Raw genomic sequence first — 17,718 nt, forward strand, 5'->3', positions numbered from 1 at the left:
GTCCTTTGCTAAGGGCTGTCAGGTCCCTGTACGACCGAAGCAGGAGCTTGGTTCGCATTGCCGGCAGTAACTTGTTCCCAGACTTGTTCCCAGTGCATGTCGGACTCCGGCAAGGCTGCCCTTTGTCGCCGGTTCAAAATGTTGTTTTGGGCAGAACTTTTACTATTTGGCTAATTGTGTGATGTAGCTGTGTTACTGTGTTAAGAGTATAGTGAACGTACATGGTGAACTGAAGTATTGGTGAAAGCTTGTTAGCAATTGAAAACAAAACTGTATATTATTTACTATTCTGTATATTTGTCACCTCATAAAGTTACTTTTATTAAACAGTTATAGACAAAGCATAATTAACAATAAACACAGCTATTGATAAATTCTATAATAAAAAATAAATTTCTGGTTAAAATTAACATTTTATTTAATATAGCATGTACTGATCATTCATTGCACAAAATCTTATGAGCCTACAAAGCCATTAATAAAAAAAAATAGCATCTCTCAAAATCGTGCGATGTCTCCATTCAAATCCATTTATCTTATGCACTTAAATTACCATCTCACAAATCGTACAGGACCATTAATAAACATTCAAAACAGGCCAATAGTACTAAAAGTTAGAGCTCCATATTAACTGTAAAAATGTGACCAGATCAGGTTCCATTTTTAGAAAATACTATAACACTAAAAAGAAAAGAGAGCTAATAAAATGAAAATACTTAACATTCCAAATTGCATTTTGCTCTTACTGTAGCTTCACGTTCAAAAGCTACTTACAAGATGGGTAACCACAATATTTGGTTTTAGTTTAGTAATGTACCATAGAGCTGTGCCTTGGTGAGACTGTCCTTACGTGACAGTCCTAGTGTGCCAAATTTTTGGTACGGTTGTTGTGGAGGAGATGGTGGGGTGGTTCCCTGAGGGGACACACTACGCCTCTCAGATTGATAATGCTGGAGGTCAGCAGCCATCTCCAGAGATCCACGGTCCAGCGACTCATTTGAGCTGTTGGGACTTTCGTCAACATACTCAGTTGTCTGGCCTCCAGCTGCTACTCCACCTTCTTTTGGGCTATAGAGACTGTGCTCAGACTCTTGGCTGTCCTCCTTGGAGTGGTACAGGTGAGACTGACTTTGTTGTTGACGTAGACTTGGACTGCACTCAGGACTGGGGCTGGAGAAAGGGTCTAGAACCCCTGCTTGATGGTATACATCAGTACCCTCCTGGAAGCTACTGTAGAGAGGACCAAGACGGATTTTAGCGGGCCTGACAGAGAAGTGTTGCTCAGAGAAGCTGTAGGGTGAGGCTCGCCCTGGACTTCGGTATGTGTGAGCACTCAGGTCCTCCACACTCAGTTGCCTCCATCGACCAATCAGCTCTTCTTCCTCAGGAGCAAAAGCACTTCCACGACGACTGTCACCATAGGTGATACTGGGTGAGGTTGAAGGTGGAAGGGGCTCATAGGGTTCACTATAACAGGAGGACATGGTTCTGCTGTAGATGGGTGAGCTACCATTCTGATGATGGCTGGACTCAGGTGGTTGAAAAGTATGGGCCTTAGTAAAGGCACTTGGACTCTCCCTCTCCCAGGAGGAGTCGCTTTTGTGCTCATATTCAACACCATCCCTCCATTCCATGTAAAGGGCATGGTGATGTGGAGAGGATGCAGCACTACTAGGAGGATCCTGACCCTTATCTTCTGACCCTCCTCCACTAAAGCTGGAGTAGGAGCTGGAGCCACCTCCCAGAGAGGTGGTAAACTTTTGGAAGTGGTCCTGTGAAAAACTAGGCTGCATGGAAATGGAACCCTCTTCTGGATTGCTATCGGTGGAGTTCTGGGGTTCATAGACCTTCCGCTGCCCGTGGAGGTCCATGCTAGGTCTGCGCTCTCGCCTTCGTTCATCAGGGCAATAAAGTGCTGTGTCACTGTTGTACAGGTCAGATTTGTATGTGGCTCGGAGACCAAGACGCTCAGTGCTACCTACAAGGCTTGTGCCCACAAGAAAGCCCTGACGTTCCTGGGGTTGTGGGCTAGGTGAACGAGAGGCTTGAATGGTGCAAACCTCGTCTGGTTTTTCTAGGACCTTGGCAATGATAGAAGCAGGCACTGTGTCAGCATATGGGGAGTGGCAAAGGGCGGCACCCTCCATGTGCAAGCTTACACGCTCCTGAAATTCTGCAGGCAACTGAGATAAAGTGGGACACAGAGAGAGATAAAGAAATTTAGGGTAAAGTGGAAAAAGCCTTACTGGTATTGAAATCCATATGACAGAGATGAGAGTGTAATAATTGCATAGGTCACAATCTCTAGAAAAAGTAAGCAAGATATAAGAGAATGTTTAGCAGCAGACAGCCTGTAACTTTTGTTTATTACCAAAAGAATGCTGTGGATACAAATTGCTATAAATATGTTTTTACTATGTAATGCTGGGAAGTTTGGCTTTGTTCTCTGGGTCACAGTGTCAGAGCTCGGGTCTTTGGCACAAAATTCCTAGATTCCACCAATGGACCACAGATCTTAAAAAGGGGTATGAACCCAATAGTCAGACGCTCAGATAGAATAAAAAAATAAGTTTGTTAAAAATAAGACTTTCTTCCCGTTACTCACAAAAACAGAAACTCAGGAACAGGTTCTAATAACATCAAAAAAATTATTCTGGAACAATCCAAAAACACAAAATAAAGTTCCTTGGGACAATAGCAGACTTATGGCAGTCACAGGCTAAGGAACAACAATAACCAAGCAAGGATGCAGAGTAGCAGACCAGCTTAAATACATAAAACAAAATGAGACACAGGTGAAAACAATAACGCAGATTACCAAAAGGCACTTGTGTAGACATGAGTCCTAGGGGGACCTCTAGTGGCCAAAATTAAAACATTACAAGGCAAAATCTCTGACACGCAGAGGTGGATCTGACTGTTGTAAATGCCACATAAGCTATTGTATGAGCTTGGGGAACATGGTTCTGAGTATTACAAAGCAGTGTCTTCTAGAACGGCTGCTCTGAGCTGCGCTGCTGGTTTCAGTGGGATTAAGTTGTCTTAATGTTCTGACTGGTTTCAGTTCTGATTAGCTGTGTCACGTTTGCTGTGCTGCTACTGATCTTAAATTGGGTTTCTTTTCCTTTGTATAATTGGTGTCATTTTTCAAAGCCCCAGCCTCCTTTTCTTTTTTTGTGATTTATGTTTTGATAAAGTGTTGATGTTCATTCTGTGAGTTTTTAAAAGATTTTGGCAAAATTATTTTTGCTTAAATAAGCTGTTTTTGTACAGTGACTTGCGCTTCCTTGTTCAGTGGATCAGACTTCTGTGTTCTTATTATTCATATTTTTTGTCCCCAATTGTACTAGGGTGGCGTAGTCGCTATATCAGTAGGCCACGTTGCTACATATATTAGCATATCAGATCAGTGATTGAAAGTGAAAGTAGTCTAAAAACCTGCTGCTGTTTTTGTTCGTCAATGTTAATGGAACAACAATATACTAAATCACTAACTGCTCTTGACTAAATTCTCTATTTTTATTTTAAACTAGTGTGTTTATTTAATCCATACAGTGAAGAAGCAGGTTTCATTTAATTTACATTAGTCCATTGGTCCAGTCTCTATATGTATGAATATAACGAACTGCAAAAATTAAAACTTAGTCAATTATTCATGATGGTGCTTGCTTTTTTTCATTTTACATATATAAAGTAAGAAACACTCATCCAAAATGTGGTGCCTGTGTTAATGTAAAATTACTGCAACAATAAATTTAATTCTTTTAAAACTTTTATTTATATAACAATTTTTACAATTTTCATTGTTACAAAGTAGCTGTGCATGAAAGCAAGTTAACTATAAGCAATTCATAAAATTTATATAATAGAAAAGGTATCAAGAACAGTGAAGTGAATAGATACACTCTCATTCACACAAGAGACAAAATATATACTGTAGTGCACACACTCACATGAGGGATGAACAATTAAATGTTATTGAAACTGACTTTTAATTAGATCATTTACTTTAACAACTAAAATTGTTCTAAAAGCGTAATTTTTACAGTGAAAGGTGGAGGGGCGAGGTGCTGTGGGGGGCCCTTAATTTTTTTTCCCAAGTGCCTCCTAATGTTTAGAACTGGCCCTGCAATCAACGGTGAGTACGCTCCAAATATCTTTTTATGAATGAGATCTTCCAGGACTTTTGTCATAATCAAATTGACAACATCGTCTTCTACTCAACAATCCTGAAACTGGCAAAGTGCCAATTCCAGCGAGTCAGTGCAGATGGACCAGAGGAAGGTGGAAACAGTAAGAGTCTTGCCACAACCCAAATCAATGCGAGACCTCCAAAGATTTCTGTGTTTTCATCGCCAAGTTCAGCACCATAGCCCCAACACTCACCTCTCTGCTCCATAACCTGCCCACATCTCTGTCCTGGACACCAGCAGCTCTAGGAAACACCTACCCTGTGTAGCTCCACTACGACATCTGCCGAGAGCTTCCTGCCATCAGATGGCACTAGAGGCGTGGCATCTCTGGTTGGAGGGGCTTTACCACCTAGTCACTGTTGTAAACCTATAAAGTCGAAACCTAGTGTACCTGTGAGAAGCCAAGCTTCTCGACTCACGGCAGGCTTGATTTTCACAGTTTTTCACTCAGTTTTGCTACTCAGTAACCTACTGCCTGGGCCCTCATAATGTTAAAGCATATTCCCTCTCCCCTGTTTACTCACCTGAACCATAGACCATAGATCCCGACCCCATACTGGAAAACCCATTCAATCGACTCCGGAGGAACAGATACGAGAAGCTTCTTTGAATCAGCCAGCTCAGCCGGGAGGTCCTGAGGAACAAATCTTCTTCCTTGCCAATCTGCAAATCCTTGTAAGCTCATCTCTCTGCGGCGCTTCCCACCGCAGAGGCCCCTTTAAATCTGGTATTTCATCATTTTGGAGTCCCTGAGGATGTGATGTCAAATCGGGGCCCACAATTAATTTCCAGCCCGAGTAAAATATCTGTCTCTCAACCCAGGACATCCATCTGTGGCAGCTCTGTCACAATTCATTGGTCCCATTCACATTGAACGTCAAATCAACCACCACTATCGCATCTCACCATCATTTCATGTGTCATTTTACCCTTCATTGATCCATTCCACTTCCCTCCAAAGAAACTTTTGATCCCGCCCCTGGACTCCACTTCCCATAGTTCCTTGAACCCAGACAGCCATGCTGATTACACCGGCTCTACCTGATTGTCAGGTCTAGTTGTTGTTTCCCATGGTGTAACCCGTTCCTTGTTTTTGTGTGTTTACCTGTTTTGGATTACTCACCTGTTTAGATTCCTGTGTGTAGAGTATTTACCTGTTTGTGGAATATTGACTGTGAAATATACTTCCATGTGCATGTTAGCCTTTGTCTCCTCATGGTTAGCTGTGACAATATCTACTTTGAGTGGCATTTGTAATGGTTGAATTTCTTTAACATTGATATACTTTTTCTACTTCAGTTGCCTTTTTTTTTTTGCTCTCAGGGAAACTATGGTAATAGTTGACTGGCCAGTCAATTCATTCCCCTCTCTTTATACACAGATATATCTCTGCTGCTTCTGTTGCAGCCCTGGTGGATGTTCTCTGTAGGCTCTGTAGAGAGAGCACCCAGCAAAACCTCTGCATACTACTCCTACTTCTCCATCCCTGCCTCCTGAATTCTTTCAATAGTCCATGGTACTTAGCATTCTTTCTTTCAGATGCTTCTTCCAACTGTTTTTCCCAGGGCACAGTCAATTTAATCAAGTCAAGTCAGCTTTATTTATATAGCGCTTTTTAAAATTGTCATCGTTACAAAGCAGCTGTACAAGAAACATTGACATTAAGTAAAACATAAAAGGTTATGCAAGTCAAAACACAGGTCAAATATCAGACACACAATAGATTCCTATATGCAGTGTTAATTAAATAAGACTATAAAATTCTAGCAGCCCCCCCGGCCAGGCAAACAATGCAAGACAGTAGGCAAACGGTAGCGAGGAACCCAAAACTCCATTGGAGGAGAAAAAAACCTCAGAGGGAAACCAGGCCTAACCAGGGGATTCCAGTTCCCTTCTGGCAAAAGTTGCAGCCTCTGCACAAGCTCGACAGTGCTTGCACAACAAGGCAAAATAAAAAAATCAGGGCAAGCTGTTTTTTGCCCTCTGACAGAATGATTATGTCTGGTCGCTATTATGTCATTACGGTGTGTTCCAGAACTCGAGTTGTCTGCCTAGGTTGACCATCAGCTGCTAGTCCTGTGATGTTGTAAGAAGACATTAAGCAACTCTCTGCTGTAGTTTGGGATTCTCTCCTGCCTTTATGGCTGACATATGCTTTCTGGAGGGGTGGTGGTGCCTGCACTTTGTTATGGTTGAGGATATACAATCCGCCACTACCTTCAGCACCCGGTCGTGTCGCCAGCGGCATCGGCCACCCCCTAGGGCCTTTGGGCAGCTGGTCAGGATGTGCTCGAGAGTTCCTTTCCTAGAGCAAGGGGGACAGGAGGGTGGATCAGCCTTTCCCCAAAGTTGGACATTTGCCGGGCTGAGAAGGGTGTCAGGAATTTTATGCACTTTTATCCAGGGCTTGGATCAGGAATTGTATGCACAGGGGCTCTGCCTGCCAGATGTCACTCCAGGAAAGCTTAATGCTCCATTGCAGTGTCCCATCTCATCCAAGCCTCCTGCTGTCTCATACATGCCATTCTGCTTGATCAAATTTCTCCCACAGCTGCTCTCACCTCCTCCTGAACAATCCACCTTCTCTCCTTGCCCTGAGCTTTGCTGTACTTAGGTGATGGTAAACTCCCTGGTCAGGATCTCCCTGGTCAGGACTGGTAACGCTCTGCAGAGACAGCTCTCTTACTTATTAATGGATGACTTGACAGCTGCCACGTCTCTAAGGCTCTGGTCAAGGAGATTTCCCAAGATCTTAGTAATGGATTACCTTGGATGGATTATGGGGCCATCTAGGTTGAAGTGGAACTTGTTGGACACCCTGCCACTCACCACAACTAGTGATCCAGATTTTGTGGGCTTTAAACTCATTCTCGCCTTCTTGATGAGCATCTCCAAATCTTGAAGTATCCATCTTCTTTCTGGTATGGAGGATGTAGAGACAGTGAGGTCATCCATGTAGGCTCTAATGGTGGGCAGCTTTACAGCAGACCTTGCTGAAGGGCCTCTGCACTCCACCTCTGCAGCCTTCATTAGAATGTTCAAAGCGAGGGCGAAAAGAGTGACTGATATTGTGCACCCGCTGATAATGCCCTTCACCAGTTGGTGCCAACTTTATGTCACAGGCCCAGATGCTACTCTCTATCTGAAGTTGTTACAATAGTCCAAAATGAGGTCCTTAACCTTGCTAGGAACTATTCATCGTTGTCTACAAACTTGTGTGGTATTGAACCGTAAGTGTTTGCCAGGTCTAGCCATAGCACAACCAGATCTCATTTCCCTTCGGGTGCCTTATCAACTGCGTAAATTCTCCTGTATGTTCCAGGCAACCTGGTATCCCTGGAGTCCCTTCTGCACTGACGTATCAATATAGTTGTTCTTTAGCAGAAATTCGGTCAGCCGTCGAGATACAATTTAAATTTACATTTGCATTGTCATTTAGCAGACGCTTTTATACAAAGAGACTAACAGAGGTTCAGGGAGCAATAAGCGAAATGTAATACAGGAGCAATAATAAAATAATGCTTATTCAAAGTTACTAGTTTTAACGAAAGCCAGACCAATACCTGTTGAGAGAAAGAGAGAGGTTTAGTGTTTTTTGGGATTGAAGTAGTTCTTTGAATGTTGTGAGAGATTTTTCCACCAGGTGCAAGTGGTATAATAGCTTTTGCAGGAAGACCAGCAAGGACAACAATGCAGTAGTCCAACCTTGAAATCACAAGGGCCTGAACAAGGAGTTGTGCCGCATGCTCAGTGAGATAGTCTAACCTTTCTGATGTTGATTAAGGCATATCGGCAAGACTGCTTTGTCTTTGCAATGTGTGCAATTGCAGTGAAGGACAGCTGTTCATCAAATATGACTCTGATGTTCCTGGCTGTTTTGGAACGATTGATTGTAGTATTGCCATGTTGTATGGTGAGATTGTGCCACAGCGTGGGGTGTGCCGGAAATATGAGTAGTTCTGATGCCGAGATGTTGGTGTTGATGATGTGTGTGAGTGTGCTGGATATGGCCTGCAGGAGATGCGAGGGGACTGGGTCAAGGGGACAGGTGGTGTGGTGGCTGGAGAGAAGTCTGGTGACTTCAGTGTCAGTCAATGGGGCGAAAGAAGAGAGTTCAATGTTTGAAGTGAGGGTAGTGTAAACTGAGGTCAGAGTTGCTGAGAATTGTTTGTTGAGGGATGATGTTTTTTCAGTAATTATGCAGTCAAATATGAACTGGGTGGGGGAGGAGAGTAGCAAAGAAGAGAGTTGAATGTCTTGAAAAGCTGCAGAGTGTTAGGTACATTGCTTACCTTGGTGGTATAGAAAGATGCTAGCAGAAAGAAGAGGAGAGGTCAGCAGGATTCTTGGTCATGTCAATGCTGAAAAAGATCTTGCCTAAGACACTGAGCAAAAAGATGGATCTAAACTGCTCATGGTTTGTGGAATTTTCTTTTCTTGGAAATGATCCCTCTGCGCCATATCATATGCAACAGTTTCCAGAGACAATACAGCAATTTTGGGCAGCATTTGTTAACCTTGTACGGTACTCCGCTCGGTCCAGGAGTTGAGCTGGCTCTAGCTGCTTTCACCACTTCTTAGGAGATGCTGGTTTCTCATCCTCCTCTGCACTCTTGGAACATCTTGTTAGGGCCCAGAGCTCTTGACACAGCTTATTGATGTTTGCCGCTCTTCGATTCATGATGTAAGGCATTTTGCCGGACTTCTCCTCCTCCTGTTCAAACCACACTACTCCATAACTTACGACGACTGTTGACGTAGCTTGCAGGAGGCCCTCAACATCCCCTTCCACATGCTTGATATTATACAGGTGGATACTCTCCAAACTTGTTCCACTCTCTGTGTTTACTGGCTCGTGGCTATTTCATCCACGTCTTTTGGACTACTCTGCCCAGTGGTGGAGCTTCTGGTGCTCGGAGGTGCTGGGCTCTTTTGGGTGACTCTGGGTTACTTGGCTGTAACCATGTTCCCTGAAAAAGTGGTAATGACATTCTGCATTTCAAATGCTATGGGAGAACATTCTTTGTTCGACTGGTTTTGAAGCAAGAATTGGCTTTAAATTACCTCGGCAGGTGAAGTAGCTAATTACCCCCGCACCTGCAGGTTATAAATATTCATGACACAGAAGAGTCTTCAGGTTCCAACTTTATCTGAAAGGATGTCCGGCACACCTACAGTTCGGCATTGAGGCGCAGCATCTCGTTCCAGCTTTTTCAGGGAACAGGGTTACAGCCAAGTAACCCGAGACGTTCCCTCTCAAAAGCTACTCTCGATGCTGCGATTCAAACACAGTGAGCGTGAGCCTGGAGTAGCATGGACATCCAGACCATAAAATCTGACAAATGTGTGCAGAGAGGACCAGCCCGCCGCATCACACACTTGCAGCAAGGGGACACCTCTTGCTAAGGCAGTAGAAGATGAAACCCCCCTTGTTGAATGAGCTCTGACTCCTAGAGCTGAAGCTTGACTGCGCGCCACATAGACCAGAGCAATAGCATCCCTCACCCCCTGGTATGCGGCTCTCATAGCATTTGAAAAGCTGTTCGGATATACGCCACTGGCTGGTGTGGTGTGATGTAAGCTCGGGACGGGGGGTAAGTAATGTCCTGTGTGCTTGAGACAGGAGATCCCTCCTGACTGGGTTCGCCCATGGCGTGTTGTCGAGTAGGGATAATAGGTCGGAATACCAGATTCTGGTTGGCCAATGTGGAGCTATCAATAAGAGGCGAGACCCCTGTTGACGGACCTTTGCCAGAACTGCCGGGAGCAGAGCTATCGGAGGATATGCATAGAGATGCAGTCTGGGCCATGTGTGGGCCATCCCACATTCATATGCCCTGGGACAGGAATTTTGCCCTCTACCCAGGGCAGGATCTGCTGGGCCAGTTTAATCAGGTGGCGCGACCACACTAGGACATGGTAGCCTTGTAACTGCCGGAGGAAGTCTTTCAGGGCCTGAATGTCTTTCAATGTAACGCGGTGCAGCACCGTGGAGTTTTCGATAGGAACCCCATTCTGTCAGTCTCGGAACAACGTAGAGACAAGTTACTGCTTAGAAACTTTATATATATGTATAGACTTCTTTGGTTAAATTATTTGGTGAAACACTTTGGTTAAACTCTTCGGTTAAACTATTTGATTACACTCTTTAGTTTAACTCTCTTATCGTAAACTCCTATTTTTTTGCACAAACGCAAGACACACATGCACACACAAAGCAGTCCTTGAAGACAAAGAAACATGAAGACGTGTCTGTGTTACATATATTTATAACCTGCAGGTGCAGGGGTAATTAGCCACATCACCTGCCGAGGTTATTTAAAGCCAATTCTTGGCATGTTTGACAACCGGTCGAACAAAGAATGTTCTCCCATAGCATTTGAAACACAGCATCGAGAATAGCTTTTGATAGGGAATATATTAATGGTGCAAAGTCTTGATACATGCTAACTCACCTCAGATAATTGGGCTCTGTAGTGAGACTTATTGCACTGCAAGAGGTGGGCAGCTAGGTTACAGTCTTTCCTATATAAGTCCTATTAAGAATTGTGGGAAATAAATTACATTAGGTAATGGCAAATGATGCTCCAATGGAATTCCATTAAGTCATAATGTATTGAATGTATGTAATGATTTATCTTACATTATCCTCTCTCAGTTTCTCAATGGTCATCTTAGCTTCCATTAGGTGATTGTTAAGGACGATAATTTCTCTGCTGAGAGCCCGTTTCTCATCATCATGGTGCTGTGTCTGGTGCAAGAAAAAGTGTTTTTAACAATGCCTTTACAATTCTTAGACCCTAGTTTACCACTAGCGTAAAAGCATAAAACAAACACATTCACACCGAGGAACAGTGTGAATAACTCAACATTTGGGCAATGTGGTCTTGATGCCCATGATATCTTTATGGCAATCAAACTGCAATAAGCACATGTCTTTAAACCGCATATTAATAAGGAGCAGGGTAGGACTGTTTATATTGTACCAATAGACCACTTGGGCAATCATTGATGCAACTGTGAGCTAAAACATTTACAGTTAACAAATTCAGAGTAAAGCAATATCCTAATGAGGCATGGTCATACAATGTACAACGGCAGATGGGTTCATTATTTTTCAAGCTTCACATTAACATTAACTGTGATGCAGATTTGGCTAGTGTAATACATTTACTGTAACATTGTCATGTAAAAGCGGATATGTTTGCAATGGGATGTATTTAACCTCAGCTGCACCAATGGTTGTGCATTGATGTTAAAATCAACTCTCATTAAATTTTCTGCAGTTATATTCTAAACACAATAAGTAATTTGTCTAGGCAAAAACACATTCATGTGCACTTACATTTCTGTGAATTGTGTCCTCTAAGTCCTGGTTGATCCTCTGCAGTGCTGAGTAACTGCTCTGTATTCTGTAGGAAACACATTATCAAAAAATATGTCTTCATATTCAGCACTCACAGGACGGTCTTAAATGCTTTCCCTGTTTCCTTTTCACATTAAATCAGTTACTAAATCTCTCACCAGAGCCTTTGTTCATTACCTTTAACAATATTTTACAGTATCTGTTACAATTTCCAGGGAACATGACAGGCATATGATGTTCATCTATGTCCTCAGTTGCAGAGAAAACCCTTCCAAGAGTGACACAAAGATGTGTAACTATGTGCTCAAATTGTGCTTATGTGGATTATAGTGTGCACTGTTTGAAAAATGAACTACCAACAAAATATACATTATTTAAGTCTTCTCACATTCTTTGTAGAATGCTTTTCACATGTTTTTGATGCAAACTCTTCAGCCTACAAGGTCCGGTACATCCCTTGGGTACATCCCTTTCTGTCTGTCTCTCAATTATACTTTTGAAAAGGCCAATGATCTTGGCGAATGGGACGGCACATTCATGCACCTTTTTGTTAATTTAATTCAATTGAACAGGTCAATGCAAGCGAGCGATGCAAACATTTGGACTAAAACAACAATTCGCTTTCGTTATTTCAGCCTGCCACACAAAAGGAGAGGTTTGGTGGGGCCTTAGTTCAAAAAGGTTGAGGACCACTGCACTAGATCATTCAATGCTTTATAACAAATTAGCAGGACAGAGGAACCAGGTGCAGACTGGCAGACTCTATTCACATGAGATTTCAAAGTCTCAGGAGAATAATCCAAAAGTTGCAGGTCTGTGATGTCTGTCGTGTCACAATCACTGATTCTGCAGCTGTAAAGAACAAGAGTCGTGGCAGCTTGCGTCAGGATGAAAGGGCCACTTTGCCTTTGAGAAGTATTTGTAACATAAGGTAATGTTCTATTTAAAAAAATTAAGTTCTAGTATTATAATAATAAATGCATATGCTTAGATCTTATTCAATTTGTATTATTTCTTTAAGCTGCAGTAACAGTAAAGAAATGTAGCAATATTTAGGCTGTTTATTTGTCCTTTTTTATTTAATCAACATTTACATTTAGGCATTTGGCAAACGCTTTTATCTAAAGCGACTTACATAGCATTATCCTATACATTTTACATAGGTATCTGCAATCCCCTGGGATCGAACCCACAACCTTGCGTTGTTAACGCAATGCTCTTACCACTGCTCTTAATCAACATGAAGAGAAAAAAAAGAATATAAAACTCAACAAGCAGTATCAGCGTATTACGTGTCTGCCATCCATTTGTCTGTTTTTTCTTTGTAATGAGAATGTGTCAGTTGTGGCCTAATGGTTAGAGCGTTGGGCTTGTGATCAGAAGGTTGCTGGTTCTAATCTCAGTGCCTGCAGGTCATGACTGAAGGGCCCTTGAGCAAGGCACCTTACCCCTGATTGCTCTGCAGTAATGTGCCACTGTATAAAAAAAAATAAAAAAAACTACTTGTAAGTCGCTTTGGATAAAAGCGTCTGCCAAATGAATAAATGTAAATGTAAATGTAAATGTGTCCTTTTAAATAACAACTGCCAATAATTAGGATCATGTGCGTCGGAAGCACAACAGATGTGAGTGCAAAAAAACAGCAACTTCAGTGACGCAGTGAGTAAGACGTCTGACAAGAAATGTTCGTTTTGATGCGAATCCACATTTCACCAAATTAAAATTTCTAAATCTTTGCATTGTATCATACAGGCATTTATTTTTATTTTGGGCATGTTTTAGACGCATGATCTCACAGCATGCCATTGTCAAGTTTAGTCATATAAAGTAATTTCCCAAAACAAAATTGTTCACAGATGCTTAAAGTCCTCATTAGCGCAATCGTGTCTCATACCGGCTGGACGCTGATTCGAGACCAGATCAGGGAGGGCAGAGCAGGGCTTTTAAGTCATTTTGGAAAACCACTAGACACGGTATCAAGCCCTGTTTACTACATGTTGGTACATGTTTGTTAGTTAATGTATTAATAAACACCTGAAATAAAAATTTACCAAAATGGACCTTTACTAAAGAACATGGAGTTATTCTGAATATTTGTAATGAGCAGCTGGATTCCGTTGTGTTCCTCTGATTTCACAGATGACCATTTGTATGGAGAGGGGGGCATTCACACAAACAGTGGAGTTAGAGCATGTATTTCAACCTTATACCTGAAACTGAATAGTAAATGTGGAGGAAACAACAAAAAAGGTCCACTTTTTGAGAAAAAGAACCACCTCCTTCAAAAATACTTGGTACAGTCCTGATATATTATATATGCAATGGAGTCACATAATAGAAAGTCTTTTTGAACATAGAAGTTTGTTTAAGGCAATCCTTAAGGTGCCCCTGTTTCCGGCACGGACCCTCAGTCCGAGGTGTTGATGAAGCGTACCAAGTTTCGTACAGATAGATAAAAAAATGTCTGAGATATAGGCTTAGATCCATTTTTACATCATTGTCGTTAACTTTGCGAAGTCGTAACTTTCAAACAAAGGCGAAAATCTAAATTTCATTCAGTAAGATCATGTAAGCCACATTTCTTAACAATTGAACCGAATTTGTAGGAGTAGTAAATAAACGCAATACTGTAATTTTCAAAATAGCCGCTAATGTAATGGAAGGGAGTCTTAATATGGAATGTGATGAGCGTGACGAGCGCAATCACGTGTACTAAGCATATTTTCTATAGATCACTGGGTTCAAAAGTTACAGCCATTTGAAAAGTGCATTTTTGAACTGCTGGTCACTCTATAGAATGAGTACTAGAGACCTCATACTTGGTCACTTGACTAATGAGTACCACCTCTACGAGTGTGGCAATTTTCACAATTTTCATACGTATTTTGGTCAAGAATATTAATACCAATTTGTTATTCACAAACATTGAGCCGACTTTCATCTGAGCATAATGCATTCATTTCCTCAACAAGAATATGTAAAATAATCTTAACATCATAGTCACTTGAGTGTTTAGCCAATGTATGTCAGCTGATTGCACTGTCGGATCTGTCAGCTCTGGGGGAACCTGTCATCCAACCTCATCTACAGGCATTCCCGAGTACCATAATTGATGGAAAATATCGAAGCTTCAACGCCAAGTGGTATGGTATGAAAGGTTCAACTGGATTGAATATAGCCAGTCGAAAGACCAGATTTTTTGTAAAGCCTGTCGGCACTTTCCTGAACAGCACACTGAGGGGACATTTACTAAAGAGGGTTTAAAAAATTGGAAACGTATAAGCCAGGTCTGTGAGAAGCAACAGTATAGCAAGCTACATGCTTCAGCACTTGAAAATTACTCTCCTACAAACAAAGTCATGGGCACCAAGGCAGCGGTACAGTATTAAATCAGATGCACAGAGATCCCATTTCGCTCATTGAACGTAATTGACAGCACGTCAAAGTTATGCTGGATGTTGTGTTGCAGTGTACCAAAATGTAGATAACCCTGAGAGGGCACGAGGAAAATCAGGAAGCGTTAAACAAGGGGAATATTTTGGAGCTATTCGAGTTATATCTAAGTACGACCCAGAAATAAATAAAAAAACTTGTTGAACTTCCACGAAATGCTACACTTATGTCCCACCACATTTAGAACAAGCTGCTTGAGGCTGCCGCTCCACTTCTACTCAGAAAGATAAAAACGGAGATGCAAGAACAGCCTACATATTTTGCCATACTTGCAGATGAGTTTAAAGATGTTTCGAAACACAAGCTAGTTGCTGTCTGTATTCAATTTATCCATAGTGGGACAATCAAAGAAAAAGCGCTTGCCTTTGTTCAAAACAGCTGACTTGTCTGCTCAAGGAATATCGCAGAAGATCCTTGAAATTCTAGAACCACTTGGTCTGGACACTTCTCTCTGTGTCAGGTTCTGTTTTGATGGGGCATAGGTTGTGTCTGGGCACAGACTTGACCTTTTCTATCTTGAAAGAGACATTTCCCAAAGCTGTGTATGTACACTGCAATTCCAACTGACTGAATTTTGTTCTTTGTGCTGCTGCGGAATCATCTGGACACGTCAGTACTTTTTTTACTGTAATCAATCAGATACTCAACTTCTTCACTGGGGCCCAGAGGCACGCTCAGTTTGTGGAACTTCAGAACGAAATGCATCCAGAACGCCCATGCAAGGAACGGGAAAGTTCATGTGACACAAGGTGGAGATCTAAATCGGGATCTGTTCATAAAGTTTTAGAAATGCTAGACGTGTTACTTGAAACTCTTGCTGAGTATTCTGAGACAAGCGGACAGACAAAACTGGATGCAGATAACCTATTACAACAGATGCAAACAAAAAAGTTGATTTTTATGCTTGTTGTGTTTTGTAAGTTGTTTCAGTGCAGCGATTTTGCCACAAAGGGGCTGCAAAGTCCGGCAATCTGCGTGACAAACTGCATCTCCTTAATTGAAACATTGAAAGCCACCCTTGCCACTTTTCGAGATGATTCAGATGGTGACTTTGACAAAGTTCTCAGATTGACGGAGGAGTTGATGGATAAGTACGAGATAGCATGCTGGGATCTGATAATGTCTCGTGAGTGAAAGCTTCCTGCAAAGTTTAGTCAGTCTATTGTCACCACAACATTGGGAAAAACATCCGCTATCAAGAATAATGGTGATCTGAGAGCACTTTGGAACTGTATTCTGGATAACGAGATGGCTGAATTGAACAGGCGATTTAAAGACAACACCTACGAAATAATGGGAGCTTCAGCTGCCCTCATCCCAGGATCCACCACTTTTGGCACACACAAACTGATCAAATCTCTTTGCAGCTTGTATAGGATAACAGTCTATGATGTGGAATTTGCCTTTTTTACCCAATTCATCAAGGGCAAAGCTGACAAAGAAAAAATGCCCTCACTAATTGAATTGTTGGATGCCTGCGCTGCTGATATTTTCCCCGGAATTAATCATCTGTTAAGGGCCATCATCACACTACCAATGACGTCCTGCAATGTTGAAAGACTTTTCTCCGTTACTCACATGATCAACACTAGCTTGAGAGCAGCAATGGTGACTGAACGCTTGAACAATTTGACACAGTTATCTTTCGAAAGAGAACTGACAGAAACACTGGATTATGACGAGATCATAAGCATCTTTCATTCAAAACCCAGGCGACTCTGCCTTGTGTAGCCAGGTAAGATATAGTTATATTGGCCATGGTTATCTTTACACTTGGGCCGTGGCCTGATAGCACGATGAGACGAAGTACTTTGAGCCTCTGAGCTCAAATAAAGTAACTTTTTTAGAAAGCTAAACGTGTAGGCTATGTGGGGGTTGACCTCAGCCTCTTGTTCAGGCAGGGCCTAAATATTTGTTCAGTTAACATGTCATTACTTTAAATGTTCACTGAATAGAATGTTGTGTTGTGTTTTATTTTATTTTTATTTTGTTAGAGCTACGTGCTCTCTAATTGATCTTCCCTATGCATCACAATGTTGCCTTTTTGTGAATGATATGTTCCTGGCTCGGTAGCCATAGCCTATGTTATATAGGCTTAGCTCAGTTTTGACAGTAGATTTAATTTAAACTACAAAATAAGTAGGCTAATAAACTATTATTTAACCATTATAAAGCAGTTTGAATGTTTCATTGCATTACAATATGGTTCTAATGAGAAAAATATTCCTGAGCAGCTTTTAGCTATGATCACTTTGAGAACTTTTCCTGCAAGCACCCTGAACTAGACAAGTGGAAACGTATTTCGTATATAACACCACGTTATAACCTAAATATGTGTTGAGTGCTTTCCTCTCAATAACATAAACACACAACAATAATGACAGGTAAAAAAAAAGAAAGAAAGCGTCTGGTCTGATCACAGTGATGTTGTTTGATATGTTTATACCAGCTCTGTAATTCAGCACTATAAGTCACGTCATGTTTATTGTTTTTAAACAATATAGCACATTGCTTTTAAGCCACAAAAAAAACCTCCCAAATAGCCTATCATAACTTTCTCTTCAATTCACACCCGACATGCTTGGTTTGCTTATTTATTAAATCGAGGCAATTGTTTGATTAAAAATTTATTAAAATTAAGATACAATTTATACAAAACGAAATTCAGTCGATAGTCCTTCTCCATGGCCTCACCAAACTCCTCTC

General features: G+C 41.7%; 1 protein-coding gene across 1 annotated transcript in view; it reads right to left on the reverse strand.

Moving 5' to 3' along the window:
- Window positions 1-299: 299 nt before the first annotated feature.
- The window catches only part of LOC306905107 (brain-enriched guanylate kinase-associated protein), a 75,077-nt gene continuing 57,658 nt past the window's right edge, over window positions 300-17,718 (reverse strand). Inside the window, exons 6-9 of the mRNA XM_079475501.1 lie at window positions 11,539-11,605; window positions 10,837-10,944; window positions 10,649-10,729; window positions 300-2,183 (exon numbers count right to left, since the gene is read on the reverse strand). Of these exons, the coding sequence (XP_079331627.1) occupies window positions 801-2,183; window positions 10,649-10,729; window positions 10,837-10,944; window positions 11,539-11,605 (1,639 nt within the window). The 3' untranslated portion in view covers window positions 300-800. The remainder of the gene's footprint in view (window positions 2,184-10,648; window positions 10,730-10,836; window positions 10,945-11,538; window positions 11,606-17,718) is intronic.

Source organism: Barbatula barbatula (genome assembly GCF_947034865.1).
Source record: "Barbatula barbatula genome assembly, chromosome: 15".
Lineage (NCBI taxonomy): Eukaryota > Metazoa > Chordata > Actinopteri > Cypriniformes > Nemacheilidae > Barbatula > Barbatula barbatula.